Source organism: Vitis riparia, chromosome 1 (assembly GCF_004353265.1).
Source record: "Vitis riparia cultivar Riparia Gloire de Montpellier isolate 1030 chromosome 1, EGFV_Vit.rip_1.0, whole genome shotgun sequence".
Classification (NCBI taxonomy): Eukaryota; Viridiplantae; Streptophyta; class Magnoliopsida; order Vitales; family Vitaceae; genus Vitis; species Vitis riparia.
Genome location: NC_048431.1, coordinates 11,059,525 through 11,080,121, shown reverse-complemented (window position 1 = coordinate 11,080,121; position 20,597 = coordinate 11,059,525). Strand labels below are relative to the sequence as shown.

At 31.6% G+C, this 20,597-nt stretch overlaps 1 protein-coding gene across 4 annotated transcripts; it reads right to left on the bottom strand.

Moving 5' to 3' along the window:
• Positions 1–12,998: 12,998 nt before the first annotated feature.
• On the bottom strand, positions 12,999–18,318 carry LOC117912250 (5-formyltetrahydrofolate cyclo-ligase, mitochondrial-like). Of its 4 annotated transcripts, XM_034826880.1 has the most exons (6): positions 18,041–18,318; positions 16,731–16,871; positions 16,117–16,281; positions 15,004–15,048; positions 13,481–13,550; positions 12,999–13,385 (listed from the first exon to the last, which is right to left on the bottom strand). In XM_034826880.1, exons 1-5 carry the CDS (start codon positions 18,066–18,068, stop codon positions 13,531–13,533), a joined length of 399 nt encoding a protein of 132 aa, XP_034682771.1. In that variant the 5' UTR covers positions 18,069–18,318; the 3' UTR covers positions 12,999–13,385; positions 13,481–13,530. The 4 variants fall into 4 exon arrangements, 3 of the variants coding, with proteins under 3 accessions (XP_034682771.1, XP_034682694.1, XP_034682844.1); XM_034826803.1 differs by having other exon boundaries at positions 13,481–15,048; XM_034826953.1 differs by lacking the exon at positions 15,004–15,048.
• Positions 18,319–20,597: the final 2,279 nt, after the last annotated feature.

The following is a 20,597-nucleotide window of genomic DNA, read 5'->3' as shown; positions in this document are numbered from 1 at the left end:
TTCTTCACACACCTCACAAGGCACCTCTCAAATATATGAGGTAGAACAATTTATTTTCTCCTTTATCTTTGCTTTCCAAATCATTCTCGGTTTTTAGCAACAAAGGTAAAAATATTGGTTTCAATGGATATATTAGTAACCCAATTTTATGGATATATTAAGAAATATTCATGGATATTTTAATACGAAATATTTATAAAACAAAAATTAATCAAAACTCATGAAAATATAGAGAAAAACTCTTTAAAATGACATAAGAAGTAAAATAGACATTTTAAAGTTATTTTGTTGAAGAAATTAATATATTTGTGATATAATTTGTGATATTGAATTTAATTATATTGTGTGATATTAAATTGTGTCAATCCCATTCAATAGCTTTTAAGGCTCGAATTACAACTCAATAAGCATCATGCTCATCACAACGCATAATTGTTGGGTACATTTACACATCATCATCATCCTTATCCTCATGTATGATATATCTTTGACTTTCTCCCATTGTGTCATGTAATTGAGCTCCAATTTCTTAAATATTTACGGCTTTCACTACTACAAAAATAATTTATGGTGTCATTATTTATGGTGTCACTTTTAAAATAATGACACCATAAGGTTTATAATTAATAAATGTGACACATTATATTAAAAATCTTCAATTGAGGTAGTTAGATAATGTTAGTTTTATATTAATAGTGTCATTTTTCGGGAAGTGACATCATATAAAATAATTTTTTTTAAGTATTATAACTTAATGAGCCTACTTGAGCCCACTTTTAGAATTAATAATGAGGGTCAATATATAAAAAGCCCATTGTTTCCACATGACACCCACAATCCAAAAAATCTCAGTATACAAACCCTATATATAATAAAAATCATAATCTTCTTCTACCTTTTCTCTCACCCATAGTCAACAAGCTCACAACCGATATTCTTCTCTTTGTGGACTCCCAGGTAAGCCAAAATCTCTTAGATCTATCATCTTTTTTCTTTTATTAATGTCATTATATTGATTGTTTCAACATTTTTGTATTATGGTTTTTATGAACTGCGTTTTTTTGAGTTGTAGGGAAGAAAAACTTAGGTTTAAAGTTCTAGCATAGAAGAAAAAACCTATAGATTAATTGATTTTTTAATCTAAACCAAACACACGATCGATTCCATAAAAACAAGTGGAAAACAAGAAAAAATGAATGATTTTTAATATGTATTTGTGTGAGAACGATAGGTACAGATTTTTTTTTAGATATATTGCCACATAATCTTCATCCCTTCTCAAAAACGAGAGAAAGAAAAAAAAATGATTTTTCTGTTTGTATCTAAGTGAGAATGAGATATAGAATTTCGTTGAGAGTATCCAACCCCAAAAGGACCAATCCGGGAAGACAATATCCAAAGTGTCATCACTTGTGCAGTAGCGAAACAAAGATGGCACCTTCTTATGCAGATGCATTAATTTTATCTTATACTGCCATGCTAGACCAAATCAGCCCTTAACAACAGCCACACTGTTTTGGGGGGGGCTACTTCTGTTTCATTATATTTAAAAGACCGTTTGGGGTTGTCACAGAATCTTCAAATCCATTCTTTGGATTAATCTACATGAGGAAATATGTTACTGTTAATGATGGAAACCTGTTACTGTTAGTATCGGAGTCAATTGTTTGATTGGGTGGGTTCCAATCAGACCCTAAGGAATGGGTCCAAAGGTCATCCATTAGAGTTAATGGAATTCATTGTTGTTCTTGTGCCTTGATGTGTGAGCCCAACACGCATAGATGCAATAGTATGAGTCATGTGCAGGTAGATTTAAGTAAACACGTCTTGACATCGGGATGGCTTGAGCAAGGTGTAGTCTCCTACAATATGAAGCATGGTGAACTGATGCATCACATGAGCAAGACTCCTATTGCATGAGACATACTCCTATCACATGAGACTTCTAGTCAAAGTGGGAGATTGGGACTTGATACAGGAAGAGAAAGGGACTCTTGACATGAGAAGACTCCTAATCGGGATAGGAAACTAAATCTTATGCATAAGGAGATAGAGAGATGTGGTATGAGAGTTTTAGATTCAGTAGGACTTGGAGTCCTACTCAAATTTGTCATTTGTTGAGCTTGAGTTAGACTTAGACTAGGACTCAAAAGTTAGTCTCCTAGTAGGATTAGGACTGTTTGGTGCAACCTTTATAAAAAGAGGGCTTGAACTTCTAAAAAGCAAGTGAACTACTTAGTAGGAGTCTTTATAGAGAGCCTCTTGTATTCTGTTGGAAATCAATAAGTTACAAGTTGGGGAGAGCCCCATAATTTGTGTGTGTACCTTGTGGTTTGGAGGAAGGCTGGTCTAGTGTGTGTTTAGGTGCTACACAAACACAAAAACTTAGACCCAGAATTTGTGTGTGTGACATTTAGCAACAACACATGGTGTCATTGTTTCAACACTCTATCTCTCACACACACTCACTCTTTCTCTCTCTTTCAAACTTTATGCTCTTATCTTTTGTTTTACTATAGGAAACACTCTTAACACGTTTTTTGTTGTTTGAGTTCAAGTATGCAATAAATGAAATTTAAATTGAGTGATGTCTTCGCTCTTAATTAACACATTATAATAGTTACAAATTGTGTCATTTCTATTCGATCTCCCCCACATTTGTATACAATGCTTCCAAGCAAGATCTCGTCCTATTGTACCACTCCCATCTACATTTGCACTTGTACTTCCACTAGTCATTTTTTTACAACTTGTAAAATTAAACCATTAATTTAATTTACTTAAATATATTGAAAATGTACTAATTAGGTGCTTTAAATACAATTAACATTTAAACTTGACTAAATAATTAAAATTTAATATTAAATTATTATTAAAATTAAACTAATAATTTCAAGCATTAAAATTATTAAATTCTAATAATTAAATAATCTAATTGAAATAAAAACAAATATTAAGTAATTGAGCAACTGTGGTTTGGAGTTAATCCACAACTTGAGCATCAAATTCCCAAATTTATAAGATTTTGAGAGTAATCAAAAATAAAATTTGAGTAATAAGAGATCAGGAGACTTTGAATGAATTATGGATAAAATGGATTGAGAATATGGTATTTATAAAAAAAAAGAGCCAAAATAGCAATTGGAATGTCATTTTAATGTTATAATTCATTTCTGATCGTTAGATCAAAATTTGGATGAAATCCGATCGTTAGATCTTAAAATAACCATTGGAATCACTTCTCAACTGTTGGATCATATCCCAAATTGAATTTTGCCCCTTGGATAAATTATTGTACCATTGGATGAGCTATAAAAAACATGGGCATAACTAAGGTTGTTGGATCAAGTGGATGCCATTGTTCATTTATCCCCAATTTATCATTGAAAAATCAATGGTTTTTCTAATCCTAGAGCAATTTTCTCCTTGTGTTGTCAAAATATATCCAATTATCAATATATCATTGATATATCAACGATTTTTTCCAAAAGAAAGAGAAAAATCGTCTGGTCGATGTTTCTTTCTTTCATATCACTTTGGTGGCTTCCAATATATGATATTTCTTCAATATTTTGGCAAAATATCATGATTTTTTTTTTATCCTTAGTTAGCAACATAGGTGTCTTAGAGAGTTTCTCCTTCACTATACTCATCTCTTATAGGTATGATTATTTACTTTGGTTATTTCTTTTCTTGTTTGTTTCTCATGTTTTGGCTTCATTTTTCCTCAAGGAATCATAAAAATATGAGCCACTAAATCTTAGGCATGTACATCTTAGGATTTTTCTTTTAGGTTTTCTTTATTTTCAAGGTAGTTATTGGTTTATTGTTGGAACAATGCCTTAGGGGTTGCCATAAAGGTTACTAAGGTTTTAATTTCAAAAAAAGAATGTTATCTAGGGTTAGAAGCTCCGTGTAGTAAAGTCTTTCAAATACATCTTGTTTTTTTATTTGTAACTAAATTTTTTAGGAAAAAAGTGAATTTTCATATTGATGTTTATTTTATTTTGTTTTGTTATTTGGGACTTGTGTCGTCTCTAAAATGTCAAAGTTAGTTGGTTTGAGGTTGAGTTATTATCTAATTTCATGAAAGAGGGTGATGGAATAACCTAATCAAAGAACAAAGAGAATAATTTTCTACTCTTAAGAGCTCAAATGGTTCGATAGCAATGATTTAAATAAGGATTTAATTTTGCTTGAATGGCTAGAATAGAACTTTCATGTTTATGACATCCCTAAGAGCATTAGAATAAAATTTCTTAAAGACATGGATAAAGTTTTGGACATGTCTCCCTTAAGATTTTCATCTAATTAGACCTACTTTACTTGTAAACACTTTAGATGTAAGATTAAGTTGTTTCTAGCCATTGTTCAATAATTCCTATTTTACACTCAAATTAATCTAACTCATTGTCATTCGAAAATAATGAGGACACTGATGGGTGTTTCTACCTTAAACCACTTGCATTATCTAAACCTAGGACTAAAGGAGATCTTGTTGATATATACCATTAATGTTGAACTCACATGGGACATTTTTTATTTTAGTCGATAGTTGTTCTTTGCAGTTCATCTTAGGATTGCTTAACACCAGTAAAGGTTATAATTAGGGAAACATAATCCTTTTAGCGGCTTGAGAATGTATTTTAAGAGGCTTCTACTTAACTATTTGTTGACTAGTCTAGGTAAAAAGAAATGAGTTATTTAAAAATTAGATATGTTTTCATTTTTCTTGTCATGGTTGTTAACCAATCTTATCAATGTTGCAAATCAAAGTCAAAGAGGGAGATATGGTAAATAGTTTAATAAGAACAAATTTGATCAAGTGAATTGTTCATTCCATACCAATGTAGTTAAGCATCATATTAATGTGTACCTCTAAAAAAACTACAACGGTTTTAGAAATCTAGTTTGATTTAAGACCCAACAAATTCCTCACTTACTATCCACAATCGTTGAGGTCACTTCAAAGTTTAATTGGTAGTTAATACACCTAGCCAATTATTAAGAATTAAAGAAGTAAAGACATTAGAACATCAAGCGGAATCAAATAAGAGAGAAAAACAAAGAACTAAAGGAAATATTTATCGAACTAAGAAACAAAAAACAACTACTACTTTATTTGCTTCTTTAAGGCAAGATGTTGATTGAATTATTCAACTTTAGTCTTCAACAAAAAGCGAGTATTGATATCATTTAAGGAAACATGAGAAACCTACCACAAGCCGTGGGTGAGCTTGCTAGAATTCCAAATGTAACAATAAGATTAACCTTTTGCATAAGTGACGAAAGTGCTTGCCAAAATTCTATCATATAATAATCAACAAGAAAGACAATGATATGTGTCAACACTAAATTTTCATCTTCTACTCGCTTACAAGAGGTGACATCAAAACCCCAACCCTCCTCCACCCTAATCGTTTTTTACATAAATTTATTTCTCTTCAAGGTAAATCAAGCCATAAAATCTCATCAAACTGAGATAAGTGGCCCTTGCATTCTTGATCATCGAACTCAATAGTGGAGACTCTAGAGAGTTTTTTTTAGCTAATGTGTTCTTTTTTTTGCATGTAGAAATTCTTTCATTCATCATGACTGATACTTGGTTGAATTTTTCATAAAATTCTATTTGTCTTGATTATAAAGTTTGATGCATGCTAGAGTTGAAAAGTTAGGCTCCCAAATGCAAGAACCATGTTAAGAAAACCAAAATCATTTTCCATGGGGATTTTAGTGATATTTAGTAACCAAAAGATATTGTCGGCTCTTATGAAAGAAGAAAAAAAAATGCAATATGTTGAAAAATAAAAATAAATGAAGTACATTAATGGTGGAGAATGGTCATTCATTAGTGTTAAAATGAAAAAAGAATCGAGAAATAATTGAATTAAATGTTTTCATTACCTAATTGTTGCACAATACTATAAGTGTGACCTATATTTATGATTGACACCATTGGATAAGTTCCACTCCCTCGATTAATCTAATGACTTTGTAGTTGATTCGAAGCCAACTATGTAGAGGCTCTTCACCATAACCACTACTCTACCAACCACCATATGCTTAGGGCTCTTCAAGCAATTGCAACATGTGATAACAACAATAAAGTTTATGTTCCTTGCCCCAATTAGTCCAAATTCAATGTAGGAATAGTTGCTCTATGTATCCTAACTCACAACAATAAAGCATACAATTCCCTTTTTCCTTTGATTCAATTTAAACACTAATATTGACTAATTCAAAATGTACTAGTTTGAAAACTAAAGTGCATAAAAGAAAATTTTAAATTCAAAGCAACTAAAATACATTTGAACTAAAATTGAAATGACAATACATGGAAATAGAAATGAGAATTTCAAAGTTTTATAAATCAAATTTACATATAAAGTTCTAAATGGAAAATCCCAAGTACCTGCAACATAGAAAGGATTGCTCTATTACTAACTAGAAATCAAAAGAACAAAGAATGTTCTATTTCCTTTATAGTTCTTACTTATTCTCTTTCTCTGGTGAGGACTATTTATAAGGAAAACTATGGTTGTCAGATTCGTTCAGGTAGTTCAAGCTCAACTTATAATATACAAAAAGATAAGTAGACCATCAATGAACTCATCTCCATTTGTGTACAAAAGAAAGATAGATTAAAGAAAGAAGGATTGTAATCGATTCACATGATATCACAAGGTCATAATGGAAATTATCTAAGGCCAAAGGTTATGAGATAAAATCACCAAATAAAGGAAAGCATGAAGGAACATCTTCAAATTACCTTAAAGATGATAGATGTTTTTCCTACAAAATGAAGAGACATGAAAAACAAGATTGCTTAAAACAAAAGGCATGGTTTGCGAAGAAAGGTAATTTCATTTCATCAGTATGTTATGAAACTAATTTAATTGAAATATCTTCTAATACCTAGTGGTTAAATTATGTTGCAACTATTCATGTTTCAAATACCATGTAAGTATTTCTTACAATCTGCAAACCAAAGATACAAGAAAGGACAATAGTTATAGAAAATAAAGTAGAATTACTACTTAAAGCAATTGGAACTTACAAACTTCTTCTTTCTATCAAATTTTCTTTAAACCTCCACAACACATTTTATGTTCTTGATTTGACCAAAAATTTAGTTTTCAAGCACCAACTTGATTTGAAAGAATATTCTTTTAAAATTAGAAAATCATCATTTGGAATTTATAAAAATAACAATGTGATTGGAAATAGAATATTGTGTGATGAGTTATATAGGGTTAACCTTGATTCTTCTTTTTCTAAATCTCTCCTTGTTTTACATGTTGATGTAAAAGTTGGCATCAAACATAGTTGTAATAATGAAACTTCATCAATGTTTTGGCATAAATGCTTGAGTCATATTTCAAAAGAAAGACTTAAGCGATTAGTAAAGTATGAAGTTTTACCAACTCTAGACTTCAAAATTTTTTATACTTGTATTAATTGTATTAAAGGAAAACAAGTAAAAAAATACCAAGAAATGTGCCACCAAAAGCTAAAGACTACTGAAATAATACATACTCATATTTGTGGACCATTTTCTCTTTTTGGTTTAAGTAGAAAAAAATACTTTATTACCTTTATTGATGATTTCTTAGATTATGGTTATATCTTTCTAATTAAAGAAAAATCCAATGCTTTGAATGTCTTTAAGATTTTTAATGTAGAGGTAGAAAATTAACTAGATGAAAAAAATTAAAGTTGTGATCTAACAAAGATGGTGAGTATTATGAAAAATATGATGAAATTGGTCATAATTTACGTTCATTCATTAGATTCATTTAAGAAAATGAGATCGTTGTGTAGCATTCAATGTTGGATACCTCAGCATAATGGGTATAGCTAAAATGCAAAATAAAATCTTATTAGATATGACAAGGTGTATGATTAGTAATTTAGTCTTTCTCTAATTCTTATGGGGTGAAGCCATGAAAACTTCTATGTATACATTATATCAAGTTCTTACTAAAGTTATTTCAAAGATCCCTTTTAAATTATGAGTTGGTAGGAAACCAAGTTTAAATCTTATATATATTTGGAGTTGTTCAGCTGAAGCGTATGACTTTACAATCCACATGAAAGAAAATTCAATCTAAGGACTATTAGTTGTTTCTTTGTTGGATATCTTCAAAGGTCCAAATGATATAAATTCTATTCTCCTAATCAATACACTAGGATAATAGAAACAAATATTGCCAAGTTCCTAGAAAATGAGATTTCTTGTAGATGATATATGAAATTACATCTATAAAAGTAAATCAAGTCTAGAAATTGGTTGCATTACCTAATGGATTTATCCTAGTATAATGTAAATGGGTATTCAAAACTAAAAAAGACTCCAAAGGTAATATCGATTGATACAAGACTCGATTAGTTGCTAAGGATTTACTCAAAGAGAAGGTATTGACTATAATAAGACCTTCTCTCCAATATCAAAGAAGGATTCATTTAGAATTTTTATGGCACTTGTAGCTCATTTTGACTTAGAGTTATATCAAATGGATGTGAAACAACTTTTCTAAATGAGAATTTAGATGAAGACATTTATATAACATAACTAGAAGGGCTTGAAAAGAAAGGTAAGGAACATTCAGTATGCAAGTTAAAAATTCCATATATGTCCTTAAGCCAACCTCTTGCCAATGGTATATTAAGTTCCACAATACCATAACAACCTTTAATTTTCAATAAAATAAATTTGATAAATATGTACACTTGAAAGTTAGTGGGAGCAAGTTTATCTTTTTTATGTTATATGTGGATGATATCTTATTTACCACTAACTTAGCCTTGCTACATGAAACTAAAAGTTTTCTTTCAAAGAACTTTGAGATGAAAGATATAGGTAATGCATCATTTGTACTTGTAATTGAGATTCACTAAGATAGGTGTCAATGTCTCATTGACTTATCTCAAAAAGCTTATAGAAACAAAGTTCTTGAAAGATTTCAAATGCAAAAATATTCACCAAGTCTAGCTCTCATTGTTAAAGGAGATAAATTAAATCAAAGTCAATCTCCTAAAAATGAATTAAAGTATAAGCAAATACAAAATATTCTTTATTCTTCTATTGTTGGTAGATTAATGTATGCTTCAATATGTACGCGCCTAGATATTAGTTTTATGGTTGGAATTCTTAGTCAGTATCAAAGCAATCTTTGATTGGATCATTGAAAAGAAACTAAAAAAGTGATGTGTTATCTATAAGGTACAAAAAGACTATATGCCTACCAATAAATGTAATGATTACCTAGAGATTATTTGTTATTCTGATTAATCAGACTTTATGGGGAGTACCGATTCTCTAAAATCCACATTTGGATATATTTTTCCTTTAGTCGGTGGTGATATATTGTGGAAGAACATTAAACAATCATAATTGTTTCTTCCACAATGGAAGTTGAATTTATAGCATGCCATCAAGTAACTTCACAAGTTGTTTAGTTACAAAACTTTATTTTAGGCCTTAAAATTATGGACTCTATCTCTAAATCAATTAAGATATATTATGATAACTCCGTCGCAATTTTTTCTCTAAAAACAATCGGTACTCCAATAAATCAAAACATGTTGAGTTGGAGTATCATGTGGTGAGAGAAGGAGTCCAGTTTCAAAAAGTGTCTTTTAAACACATTGGTATAGATATGTTGATAGCAGGTCCTTTTACAAAAGCTTTAACGCCTAAAAAGTTTAAGAACATGTTCATTCTATGGATCTTACAAATGTTGTATAATTGTTTTTGGACATACAATAATAGAATTTCTTGCTCCCTTGTGCACATTTTATGGGATAATGGTTAACATGATTGTCAAATTTTTTCCATTAAAGGTGGGACTATCTAATGGATATTTATAGGGTATTGCTTCCTCATTTAAGTTATCTATATTGAGTTACCAATTGTGTGATGCATGGAAGGAATTATATTCAATTAAATGATATATAACCGCCATGATCCATATTTATAACTTCGTAGGATAAGCATGCAATGATTGTACTATTTTATGTGGCCACTTATCGAATTCATAAAAGTTTAAAGTCTCCATGTAGAGATTTGTCCAAGTCGGAGAATGTCGGAATTATTGTCGCCTTCATGACCGCATAAAATTAATCCACACTATTCTAAAGGTTTATGACCAAAGTCATAAACCTAATGTATTTACATTTCCCATATTATACATCTAATCTATGTGTGAAGATTAAATGTATATTGTATATGGAAAAATACAAGATATCATGACCAAAGTCATGAACCTACCAAATTATGTATAAGGTACAATGACCAAAGTCTTGTACCTACATTAAAGTTTTCATATACTATGAATGCTACATGAAATTGGAAAAAGTGGATTCATATAATCTAGTAAAAAGTGTTTATTTGTGACTTTTGATGGAAAGTCACTTGATATGATATAAAAGGGTTATTGGTCCCTCTCTCCACTCATCTTAAGTTTATGAGGTTTCCTGTCATTTGTATAAACATTAAGTGAGAGAGTAAGAGAGGGAAGATACAAGGTGACAATACCAATACATAGGAAAGTTGATACCAAAGTGACTCAATATTTTAAACAATCTACATAAGATTATAATCTTTATCACAATGTTACAAAGTGAGTTTTGTAGATCTATTTTGATTCATTAAACTAGAATTCAAGAGACTTTATTTCCTTAATTTTCTAACATCAACATATATTATTAGGTATAAGTAGTAACTATAACACAAAGTTGTTCGTTTTCTCTTCGAAGTTGCTTAAAGGCTTCCTATGCCGCCTCAATTTAGTAGTGATGTTCAGCTTGTTACGCCTCCATTTGAGACTATAGGGCATGCAAATGATCTGCAACACTGATTGTCTATAGATACAAATATGCTATACTGACAAGATTGATAGGTATAGTGGCAAAAGAGCTAAATAAGTGCAAAACAGAATATGCTAGGATTTTGTTTTGCATTCCCATAAACAATACCAAATTATGGTGGCTTTACTCAATCTCGAGCAACTTTATCTAACAAACCGGTTTCACTAAGCCACTTGCCTCCACTTGTCAAGCCAACAATCTAGATTGAAAGGAAGAAAATGAGAAAGAAAGAAAGAAATAGAGAGAGAGAGAGTAAAGAGTTGGTTTCACTAGGCCACTTGCCTCCAATTGTCAAGCCAACAATCTAGATTGAAAGGGAGAAATGGAGAAAAATAGAGAGAGAGAGAGAGTAAAGAGTTAGTTTCACTAGGCCATTTGCCTCTACTTGTCAAGCCAACAATCTAGATTGAAAGGGAGAGAGGGAGAAAGAGAGAGAGTAAAGAGAGAGCTTCCATTCTTTAGATAAAAGAGCTTTTTTTTGAAGAAAAAATTATCCCCTTTAGTAACTTCATTTTTTGCTTATATGGCAAGGAACACATGTGAATCTAGGTGAACTAGAGTTTAGCGATTAACTATAGTGAAGGTCACACAATCGTCATTAATAAGTAAGAAAAGTAGAAAATACCATGTTCGTCAAGGCCCTATTTTGAAAACAATTTTCGAAACTTATTCTTTAATTTGTTGTAAAACAAAAGTCTATTTGGAAACATGAAATATTTTTAACTTGTTTTTAGTGTTTTTAAATACGTTTTAAAAATAATTTTTATATCTAGTGTTTTACTTTTATTCATTCTTCATGTTTGTATAATTATTTTTTAAAACAATTCTTAGAAAATAAGTGAAAACAACTAAAAAATGTTCTCTGAAAATACTATAAGTCTATTTGATAACTATTTTTGAAAAAAGCTTTTAATAATAGTTTTTTAAAACTATTCTTTAATGTCTTGTAAAATAAAAGTTTATTTGAAAACCTAAACTTATTTTTAATATTTTACAATAAATTATATAAAAATACTTTTTATATATATTGTTTTATTTTTAATCATTTTACATATTTGTATAATTTTTTTTTAAAAAAAAATTGTCCTTAAAAAACAAGTGAAAACAATTGAAAACAACCAAAAAAATGTTCTCTAAAAACAATTTTTTTCTTAAGAAAAAAATAGAAAATGGTTTTTGTTACCAAATATGTTTTCATAATTTTTGTTAAAAAATAAAAATTTGTTTTTGAAAACAGTTACCAAATAAACTCATATTTTCTATTTTTTAAAACAGAAAATAGAAAATAGTTTTCTAATTGTCAAATGTGTTTTCTTGTTTTTCTATTTTAGAAAACATAAAACAATTCTCTAAACAATTGCCAAACAGGAGCTAAGTATTCTAATATTCAAGAAAATGTCATGAGTATTCGATGATGTGCCATGTTTGCTAAGAATTCGAGGATGTGCCTTGTTCGCTAAGAACATATGGACCCTACATTGATAGGCCTCGTATATCTTCGCTTGGTTCAAATTCATTGACATGAATAAAAGATAGAAGATAGAAGAAATGAAATAAAATATGAAGAAAAAATAACTAACCTTCATTAACTATAAACATACATTTAATTAACAAATAAATGGATACAATGTTAAATGCGAACAATTTTTTATTCAATTCAAGATTGTATTGGCATATGTCATCAATGACTGTTTAGGCTCAGACTTGTATTGGAGGCGTCAAAAAGAACCAGGCGTTGGGACATCCTCTCATCCCTTAGAACTTTTATGTCAATGCCAATTGTTAGAACATTAGCCTGGCAGTGATGGCAACAACTAACACAAGTAGTTGCATGTCCTGCCGATGGCTGGTAGTTGAGTCTCTTTCTTACTTCCGCCATTTTTTGTGAAGGGACATCCCCTGCCACTGCGGCTATCATGTAAAACTCAATTCTATGCGTTGTAGCATTATTATTATTTTTTCTGCACGACCAAAAGCTTAGGCGAGGAGTCCTCTCTTTGGAGGTTAGAACAGTACACTCAAGCAACGCCATTGGATTATTTTCAATGTTACTATATGCAGTGGCCATTGCTCAGGCTAATGGAAGCACAGGATCAATCGAGGAAAGAAGAAAAGGAAAGATTTTGCCCTGTTCATACAATTCATCCTCAATTTAAATTAGTCTAAATTCGGTCATTACAACGTTTGAAACAGCCCAAAGTCATTGCATATTGAGCCCATTTCTTCAAGTTAAGGGCAGGTAAAGGAAATAAACCAGTAAATCCCCAATCTGCCTACATTAATCAAAAGATGCCTTCGATTTGTGCATCTTTCTAATAAGAAACCAGTTCCGGGAAGAGAGAGATTTCATGGGAGTAGCATAAACAAAAGAGATCTATTTTAATTGTATCTCTCCAAGGCAGCTGGGCTTATGGGAATGAAGCCAGATGGGGATACTAGAGCATCCACGGGAACGTCAATGGGGGTAATGGCTATGGCACCCTCTCCTACCACCTGTAGAGAATATGACAGTGCAACTGCAACAAATAACAGGTAGACCAGCAGTTAGCCTATTATATAAATCCTACATACATAACTGATAAAGGGGAGACCAAAGTCATTGGGTCATTACCAAGAAGGGGTTGCTTCCATTTCCACTCCTTGGTGAGCTCTTGGTATTCTTCAAAAATACATCATAATAACTGTTGAATTTTTACCATGCAATGCAATGACAATGCCAAAATTAGAATAGGATACCAATAAACAACTAGGATGCAAGTTCAACATAGTAATTGAAAATTTCGGTATTGTGGTGTATCGTTCTATCAAATAAACAATTGGACAAGATGGCATTGAATCTCATGCAAAAATTTGTTAGACTCTGCAGCAAACTAGTGGTCTGGTATGTTCAGAAATTGCGAAGGGCATATGTAGAATTTAGAACGAGTATGCTGGAGAGTGTAGTGACAAGACTGATTAAAGTGCAGATTTTAGTAAAGAAGTTATAGTGACCATAACCTATCTATAAAGAGAGAGTGATGAGATACCATTATTTCTGTCAGGGTACTTCCCTTGATTGGGTTGTTATCTTATAGACTATGATTGGCAGGGTACTTCCCCTGTACTGATGGTGCCATGCTGGCCACCATGTTTGACACCTCATGTCCATGTCAGAACATGAAACTCATGTAAGTATTGCAACGAATTACCCCATCAGAGATGATGATTCATTTGTGTCAGCTTACTAATCTGATACACCTTCTGGATAGTCCAGATGAGTGGCAAAGTATTCTGCCTTCCATTGAGTGTATACGCTTCCTCACTAAAAGGAAGAAGTGAAGTTTGAATACCCCCACCCAGAAAGGCATGTTTTCCATTTTATAAATAAGACATGTAAACCTCTTTGCTCCTGGTGGCTCATTGGAGGTATCATGTTCAAGTCTCTACTACTGTTTATTCCCCATCTATTTATCATATCCATGTGCATCAGCAATTTGGGCACTTGCAAGCTGTCATCTCTATCTACTCTCTAAATTTAAATTATACCTTTTACAATATAGAACCTACTATAGAATTATTTACCTCTGTAATATCATCTTTCTATGGTTCTGGGCACTTGTAAGAGGTCATCTTCATCTACTCTAAACATGTAAACCATGCCTTTTACAATAGAACCAATTATAAAATTATTTAACTATGTAATATTAACTCTCTATTGCTCTGGGCACTTGCAAGAGGTCACCTTTATCTACTCTAAAACTGTAAACCAAGCCTTTTACAATATAGAACCTAGTATATAATTAATATCTATGTAATATTGACCCTCCATGGCTCTTCTCTGAAAACATGATTCCTCAAACAAATATATAAGTTGAATATATACATTTCATGATGCACAAATCTAGTCATGTCTATGTTTCTATGTCAGAGAGTTCCCATGTTTGACACCTCTTCATCAAAGTTGATGCACATGTCTGTTTACAAATTACAGTGATGAGATGAATACAAGAACTGAAAATAACAACAATTAGAATTACTGTAATTTCTACTCTCACTTTTTTACTTCTAGCAAGGATTTTATTTTTTTTTTACAATGGTAAATTTTTCCTTCAACTTAAGTAAAACAGACGTGCTATATTTCATGCATCAACCCACCCTCCAATGCGGCCAAACGTCTTCCGGATCTGTCAAATGCAAGCCCTGGCAGGCAAACAGATGAACTAAGATAAGAAATATTATAGTATTGGCCTCCTGAAATATGGTCCCCGCTGAAGGTGATGTACAGGAAGGATGAACAAATTATCAGGAATGATAAACAAGTCAACTGGGTTGCTTGCCTGCATAGCTGCAACCAAGAAGCCCTTTAATATAATAGCCTTTACCAACTGCCCAAAAACAAACCAATACTCCAAAGAGAAGTTCCAAATTCGATCATATCATGGGAAAAGCAAAAGATAAAGAAAAGAGGTCATCAATCTAGATAACAAGAAAGCTTTATTACAAAGCAGTAGCAGGTTTAGGTGCAAAGTAGGCTGCAAAAACTATTACCTCCGAAATTAAACCTATCCTAAAAAGTAGAAAACAGATGCAAAACTCAAATAGTTAAATAGGTGTCAATAGTCCCAATGCTTCCTTGTTGGCATGGACTTACATATTTCTAAAGGCCTATCATGACCGGAAAGGAATAGTGTGGTTTAAGCTAAAGGAACTACAAGAATGAGCAAATGCCAAAGGAAATTTGTGTCAAGTTTAGGAAGCAAGACTTGATGGCCTATAATTTCACAATTTGAGTAGATTGATGTGAGAGAGCCAGTGGCTGCAGCTAATTACCAGTGAGCCTGGGTCAAGTCATTGTTGAAGCATTAGGAATCCATATTAATCTGAGAAATGTTGCATATTTGATCCTATAATTGACATGGCAATTTATATAATCTCCTACCCCAATTTATCATTACAAGTTAAAAGACAAAATGTAGACACGTCACATAATCTCTATTCTTACCCCATGTTGTGAAATAAAGTTTGGTGATCTTACTTTTGTCAATTAAAGAAATAAACAAGAGAAGTAAACAAAGGATGAACCAGTAAGAAAACAATTCATAGATCTCAACTGAAAAGATGGGGATAAAGCTTGATAATGATTAATCTTAACAATCAGTAGAGCTAGTATCGTGGATCAGGGAAAGGAATGCATACAAGGAATAATCAACTATCAATATAAATGTGTGAGTGTGTCAAGGAACAATACATAAGAACTTGAAACTGTACCATCTTCACGATCATTTCCATCACAATCTACTGGGGCTGGTTCCAAAATATTCATTGAGCTTGCAACTAGATCATTAATACTTGATATTTTGAGCATTCTCATGTTACATTTCCTGTCTTCCAGATGCAGAACATAAAGCTTTTTCCTGACCTCTGTATAACCCACTTGGGTAGAAATGAACAGTAAGAATCACCAGAACAATTACAACAAATACATTGTATTGCATTTTAGTGAAGATGTTATTCATAGTTAAGTTCTGAGAACATATAGGGTAGCATCTCTGAGAAATTTTAAGCAAGGTCTGACAAACATGTGCATGCAACATGCTGGGAGAAACGAAAGCTAGACCCATATGTGGTGGGTCCCACCTAACATATCTTGCATCACATGCTAATGTGCTTTTGATTATTAAAAATGTGGAAAAAAAAATCCAAAATCACCCCCTTAAACTTTTCAAAAAATATGCTTTGTTTGGATTGATACAAAACTCACTATCACATGACACAAGGGCCTCTAAAACTTACTAATTTGACAACCTATCTGTTGAGGGATAATTACCATTCTTCTTGAACGAGTAAAATCTACTAGGTGCCTGTTGAAACATAAAACAGACCTTTAGCTGGGCTGCATAAACATTCTGACAAAATTCTTGATGTATCAACTTCTTGCAAAGTAGCACAGCTGACATAAGCAAATAAGCTTTTACTAGATTTGAACCATGGAGCTTCTAAAACAATACTTTGGATTGCATCATCTGAAAAGATAAAATTTAGTAAGTGAATGCTGGTATGGTGCAATTAAGGAAGCAACATGTATTTTATGTAAAGAGTTTCAACATAATGTTACATAACTGCTCATTTCAGCTAGTTATAGTGAACCACAGTAATCCATGATCGGCATAAAAATTGGGCAGAGATGTAATCCATATGAAAAAGGAAAGATTATAAACCACTTCTATAACTATCCACCAGTTTAACAAGGAAAGGTATTGGCCCACATTAGAAATAAGCTTCACTTCACATGTTAATACAAGCCATCTAGTGTCCTCAAGACACAACTTCCCCAATAGCCACCACCTATAACTACAAATAGGGGACCTCTCATAGCATTTCTGATTCGCTCAATACATTCTTTCTAACCCTTCTCCATTTTGTCACTCACCTTTCAAGTCTAATTAACCATTCTTTCTAGCAATCAAGTCCAGTCAAACTTTCATTCAATCAAAAATTCAAAAGAGTACAAATCATCGAGTGACTCGCTCTTTCTTGTAATTCGGAGTGTCACTATTACAAGGTCATCATTGTATCCGGGGAGACAATCACCTTTATATTGCAAGCACCTGAGCAGAGTGAAATTTGTCTTAATGACATAGAGTCAAACTCTAACCTGAATCGGCCTAAAAAAAATAGAAGTTCATCTCCTTACTAGTTGAACAACATATTCTACTACAAGTTCTATAAGAGTCATCTATTAAAGGGTATTCAAAAACCGGAAACTCCACCAGGTTTAAACCAATCCATCTACTTCTGTTAGCAATCAAAAAGTGTACTTTCTGATCTAAATATGGGGAAAATCATTTAAAAGTTTTTTCCCTAACCTCCAGCTTAAAATTAGAGTAGGTTCGTTAAAAGAATTCAAAAAACAGCCTTGTTTCTTTTTTCTTACTATCATTTTAATTATTTCAACACTCTAACCACATAATCTGATCAACCATTTCAACTGTTTACAGCAATAAATACACATTCTATAATTAAAAAAAGAAAACACAATCAAGGCTTCGTTAAACAAACTGACATGTAAATGCATTTCCAATGATTACTGACGGAGCTCACCACCACTAAGAGATTTCTTCAATCAATTTGAGTTTTCAATAAAACAAAAACAGAAAAATATACAACTCAATTCAATTTCAAGAGAGAAAACCTTCTTTGGATCTCTGTATGAGGTCCATGTTCTTCAGCTCTCGGCGTATTTTGGATCTGAGAGATCCTTTTTTGTTGAAATATAGCGTCGAGCTGAGAATCGATGCCTCTGTTCATTGTGACAATGGAAGGTGGAGAATCAGATGAACAGCGTACGGTTGGGGAGAGGGGTGAGGGAAAGGGTGTGCATAGTGCTATCGTGCGCGGGGGGCTAATCAGCAACCCCTTTGCCTTGATCATCAGCCTACCTGTACTCATTCTGCAGTGACGGGGCTTCTGTTTCTTGCTCTATTTGGAGATAAATGTTCTTCTGATTTTAAAAATTAAAAATAAGCTGAAAAACAAAATTTTGAAAATGGATTTTTAAAATAAAAATAATAAGGCCCTGTTTTCCATATTTTTTATGATTGTTTTTAAATACAGCTTTTAAATTTAAACAACAAAAACGTTTTTTTAGTATTTTTTAAAAATAGGATGTTTCACATTAAGTGTTTGTTTAGTAACTATTTTAAAAAATAATTTCGAAAAATTATTTTTTAGATTGGTTTTTGAAAATTGTTCTATAATTTTTGTAAAAAAAAAAATTGTTTGAAAACATAAAATATTTTTAACCTATTTTAAATATTTTTAAATATGTTTTAAAAATAATTTTTATATATAGTATTTTATTTTAATTTTTTTTATATATTTATCTAATTATTTCTTAAAACAGTTCTCGTCCATCTGAAAAGACTAATCAAATTATAACAACGTAACCAAACCTTCCACAATGTTGGCATTAAGGCTTGTTCGAGTTCTAGTTACTTCATCCACCAAAGAAGTTGTTTTTACCTCTAACATGATCAAAAAACCCAGAACCACTTTTGAGACAAGGATTGTAGTTTTGGATGCTAGGATTAAAATTTTGATGAAAATTAGAGAATTGACCATTAAGAAATTTCTTCTTCCCTTGTTGAGATTTATGGCCAATCATTGCCATATTGGTATTAGGTTGAGCAGAATCAGGACTCTTTAGGGTGCTACTCTATACGTGTTTCTTTAGCAAGCAAAAACAATTCAATCTCATATACTATACAACAATGACCTTTCAACATTGCATCAATGTGATCCTTAACAGTAAAAGAATGACCAACTAATCCTAAAAATTCGATAAGACTTGGAATTTTCAACTATTAACCATTCATTATTAAAGAATTCTTTTTAATATTTTGCAATAGAGTTTTACATTAATAGACTTTAGACCTAATTTGATTAGAGAAGTATACCTCCAAAGTTTGCCACACTTGAGCTAAGATTTTGTAATTTATCATATGTGAGAGGATGTTTTATGACATCGATGAAAGAAATCGTGAAATTAGAAGAAGATTCCACTATTCCCAATCAAGAAACTCGTGATTCATCCTATTAATTTCTTCATTTCCTGTTTCAAGAAATTTCAATGGCAGAGATCTTATCTCAATTACGAAATGTTGAAGTTTGTAACCACGAATTTAAGAAAGAACTTACTTCCTCCATAATAAGAAATTGTTATTATTTAAGAAAACCATAAAAATGACCTCTTAGTAATGATTTGCTTCTTCAAGAAGATGAGCGCAAAGATGTGAACTGCAATTTTACAATTGCAAATAATGATCTAGAACTAGAATTTGAAAGTTAGGGTTTTGTTCTTTGGGACAACAAAAGAGATGAAAACTTATTACAAAATTAGAGTTCCAATTTTTTTTTACACCAATTTGGGAATTGAGGGTTTTGATCCTTTCAACTATTTAGGAGTTTATGAGGTTTATTCCAATGAATCAAAACACTGTATTTTGACAAGCATATTTAATGAAGAGCAATAAAGAATTTTCATTAAGGTCATTAACCCCATTAATTAACAAAGTTTGATAGAGGGTGTCAATGTGATTTTAAAATTTTAAGGGTATATAAGTATAATTATCAGTAACCTTAGGAGATGTCTATATACTTTTCCCTTTGATAAATACCCTAAATTCAATCAATTCCCAAAAGCAATATCTAATACATAAAATGTATCTATTATATTAACATAAGCATCATCTTTTAGAACAAATTTTAATGTTACCTTTGCCCTAATAGAAGCTTTCGGATTTTTTTAGAATTAATTTTACCATATACTAATTCATCTACTGTGAAAACAATTCATTGTTAATATACATGTGGTTGCTACACGCTCTATTAAGGAACTAAACATCTTTGTACTCCATATCAACTAAAAATGTACCATAAGCCAACAATAAATTTTCAACTACTTCCATAGTGTTTGCATGTTTGTTTGTTCATTTTAAAATTTTGCTTGATATCCAAACTTGTAATATATATGTCTTACATATAAAACATTGAATTTAGATATTATCTTTAAATCCAAAAATGTTGCCCCCTTCTTTAGGAAAATTCGTCACTATCTCTATCCATGTTGATGAAGTTATAATACAATCTTCTACTTCGATATGATCAAGGCCTTGTTGGTTTGTTGATCACCATGACCTCTTATGGATACCCTATTGTGTAAAGCATGTTCCAAATCGGTGTAATGAATT

What these genes read in the sequence shown, in the direction of transcription:
- LOC117912250 (XM_034826803.1), bottom strand. Translation starts at nt 18,068, where the DNA reads ATGGACCTCATACAGAGATCCAAAGAAG. An exon ending in TTTATGCAGCCCAGCTAAAG is followed by an intron (nt 16,282 to 16,730) that starts GTCTGTTTTATG and finishes TTTCTACCCAAG; the next exon opens with TGGGTTATACAGAGGTCAGG. An exon ending in TGGAAATGATCGTGAAGATG is followed by an intron (nt 15,049 to 16,116) that starts GTACAGTTTCAA and finishes TTTGCCTGCCAG; the next exon opens with GGCTTGCATTTGACAGATCC.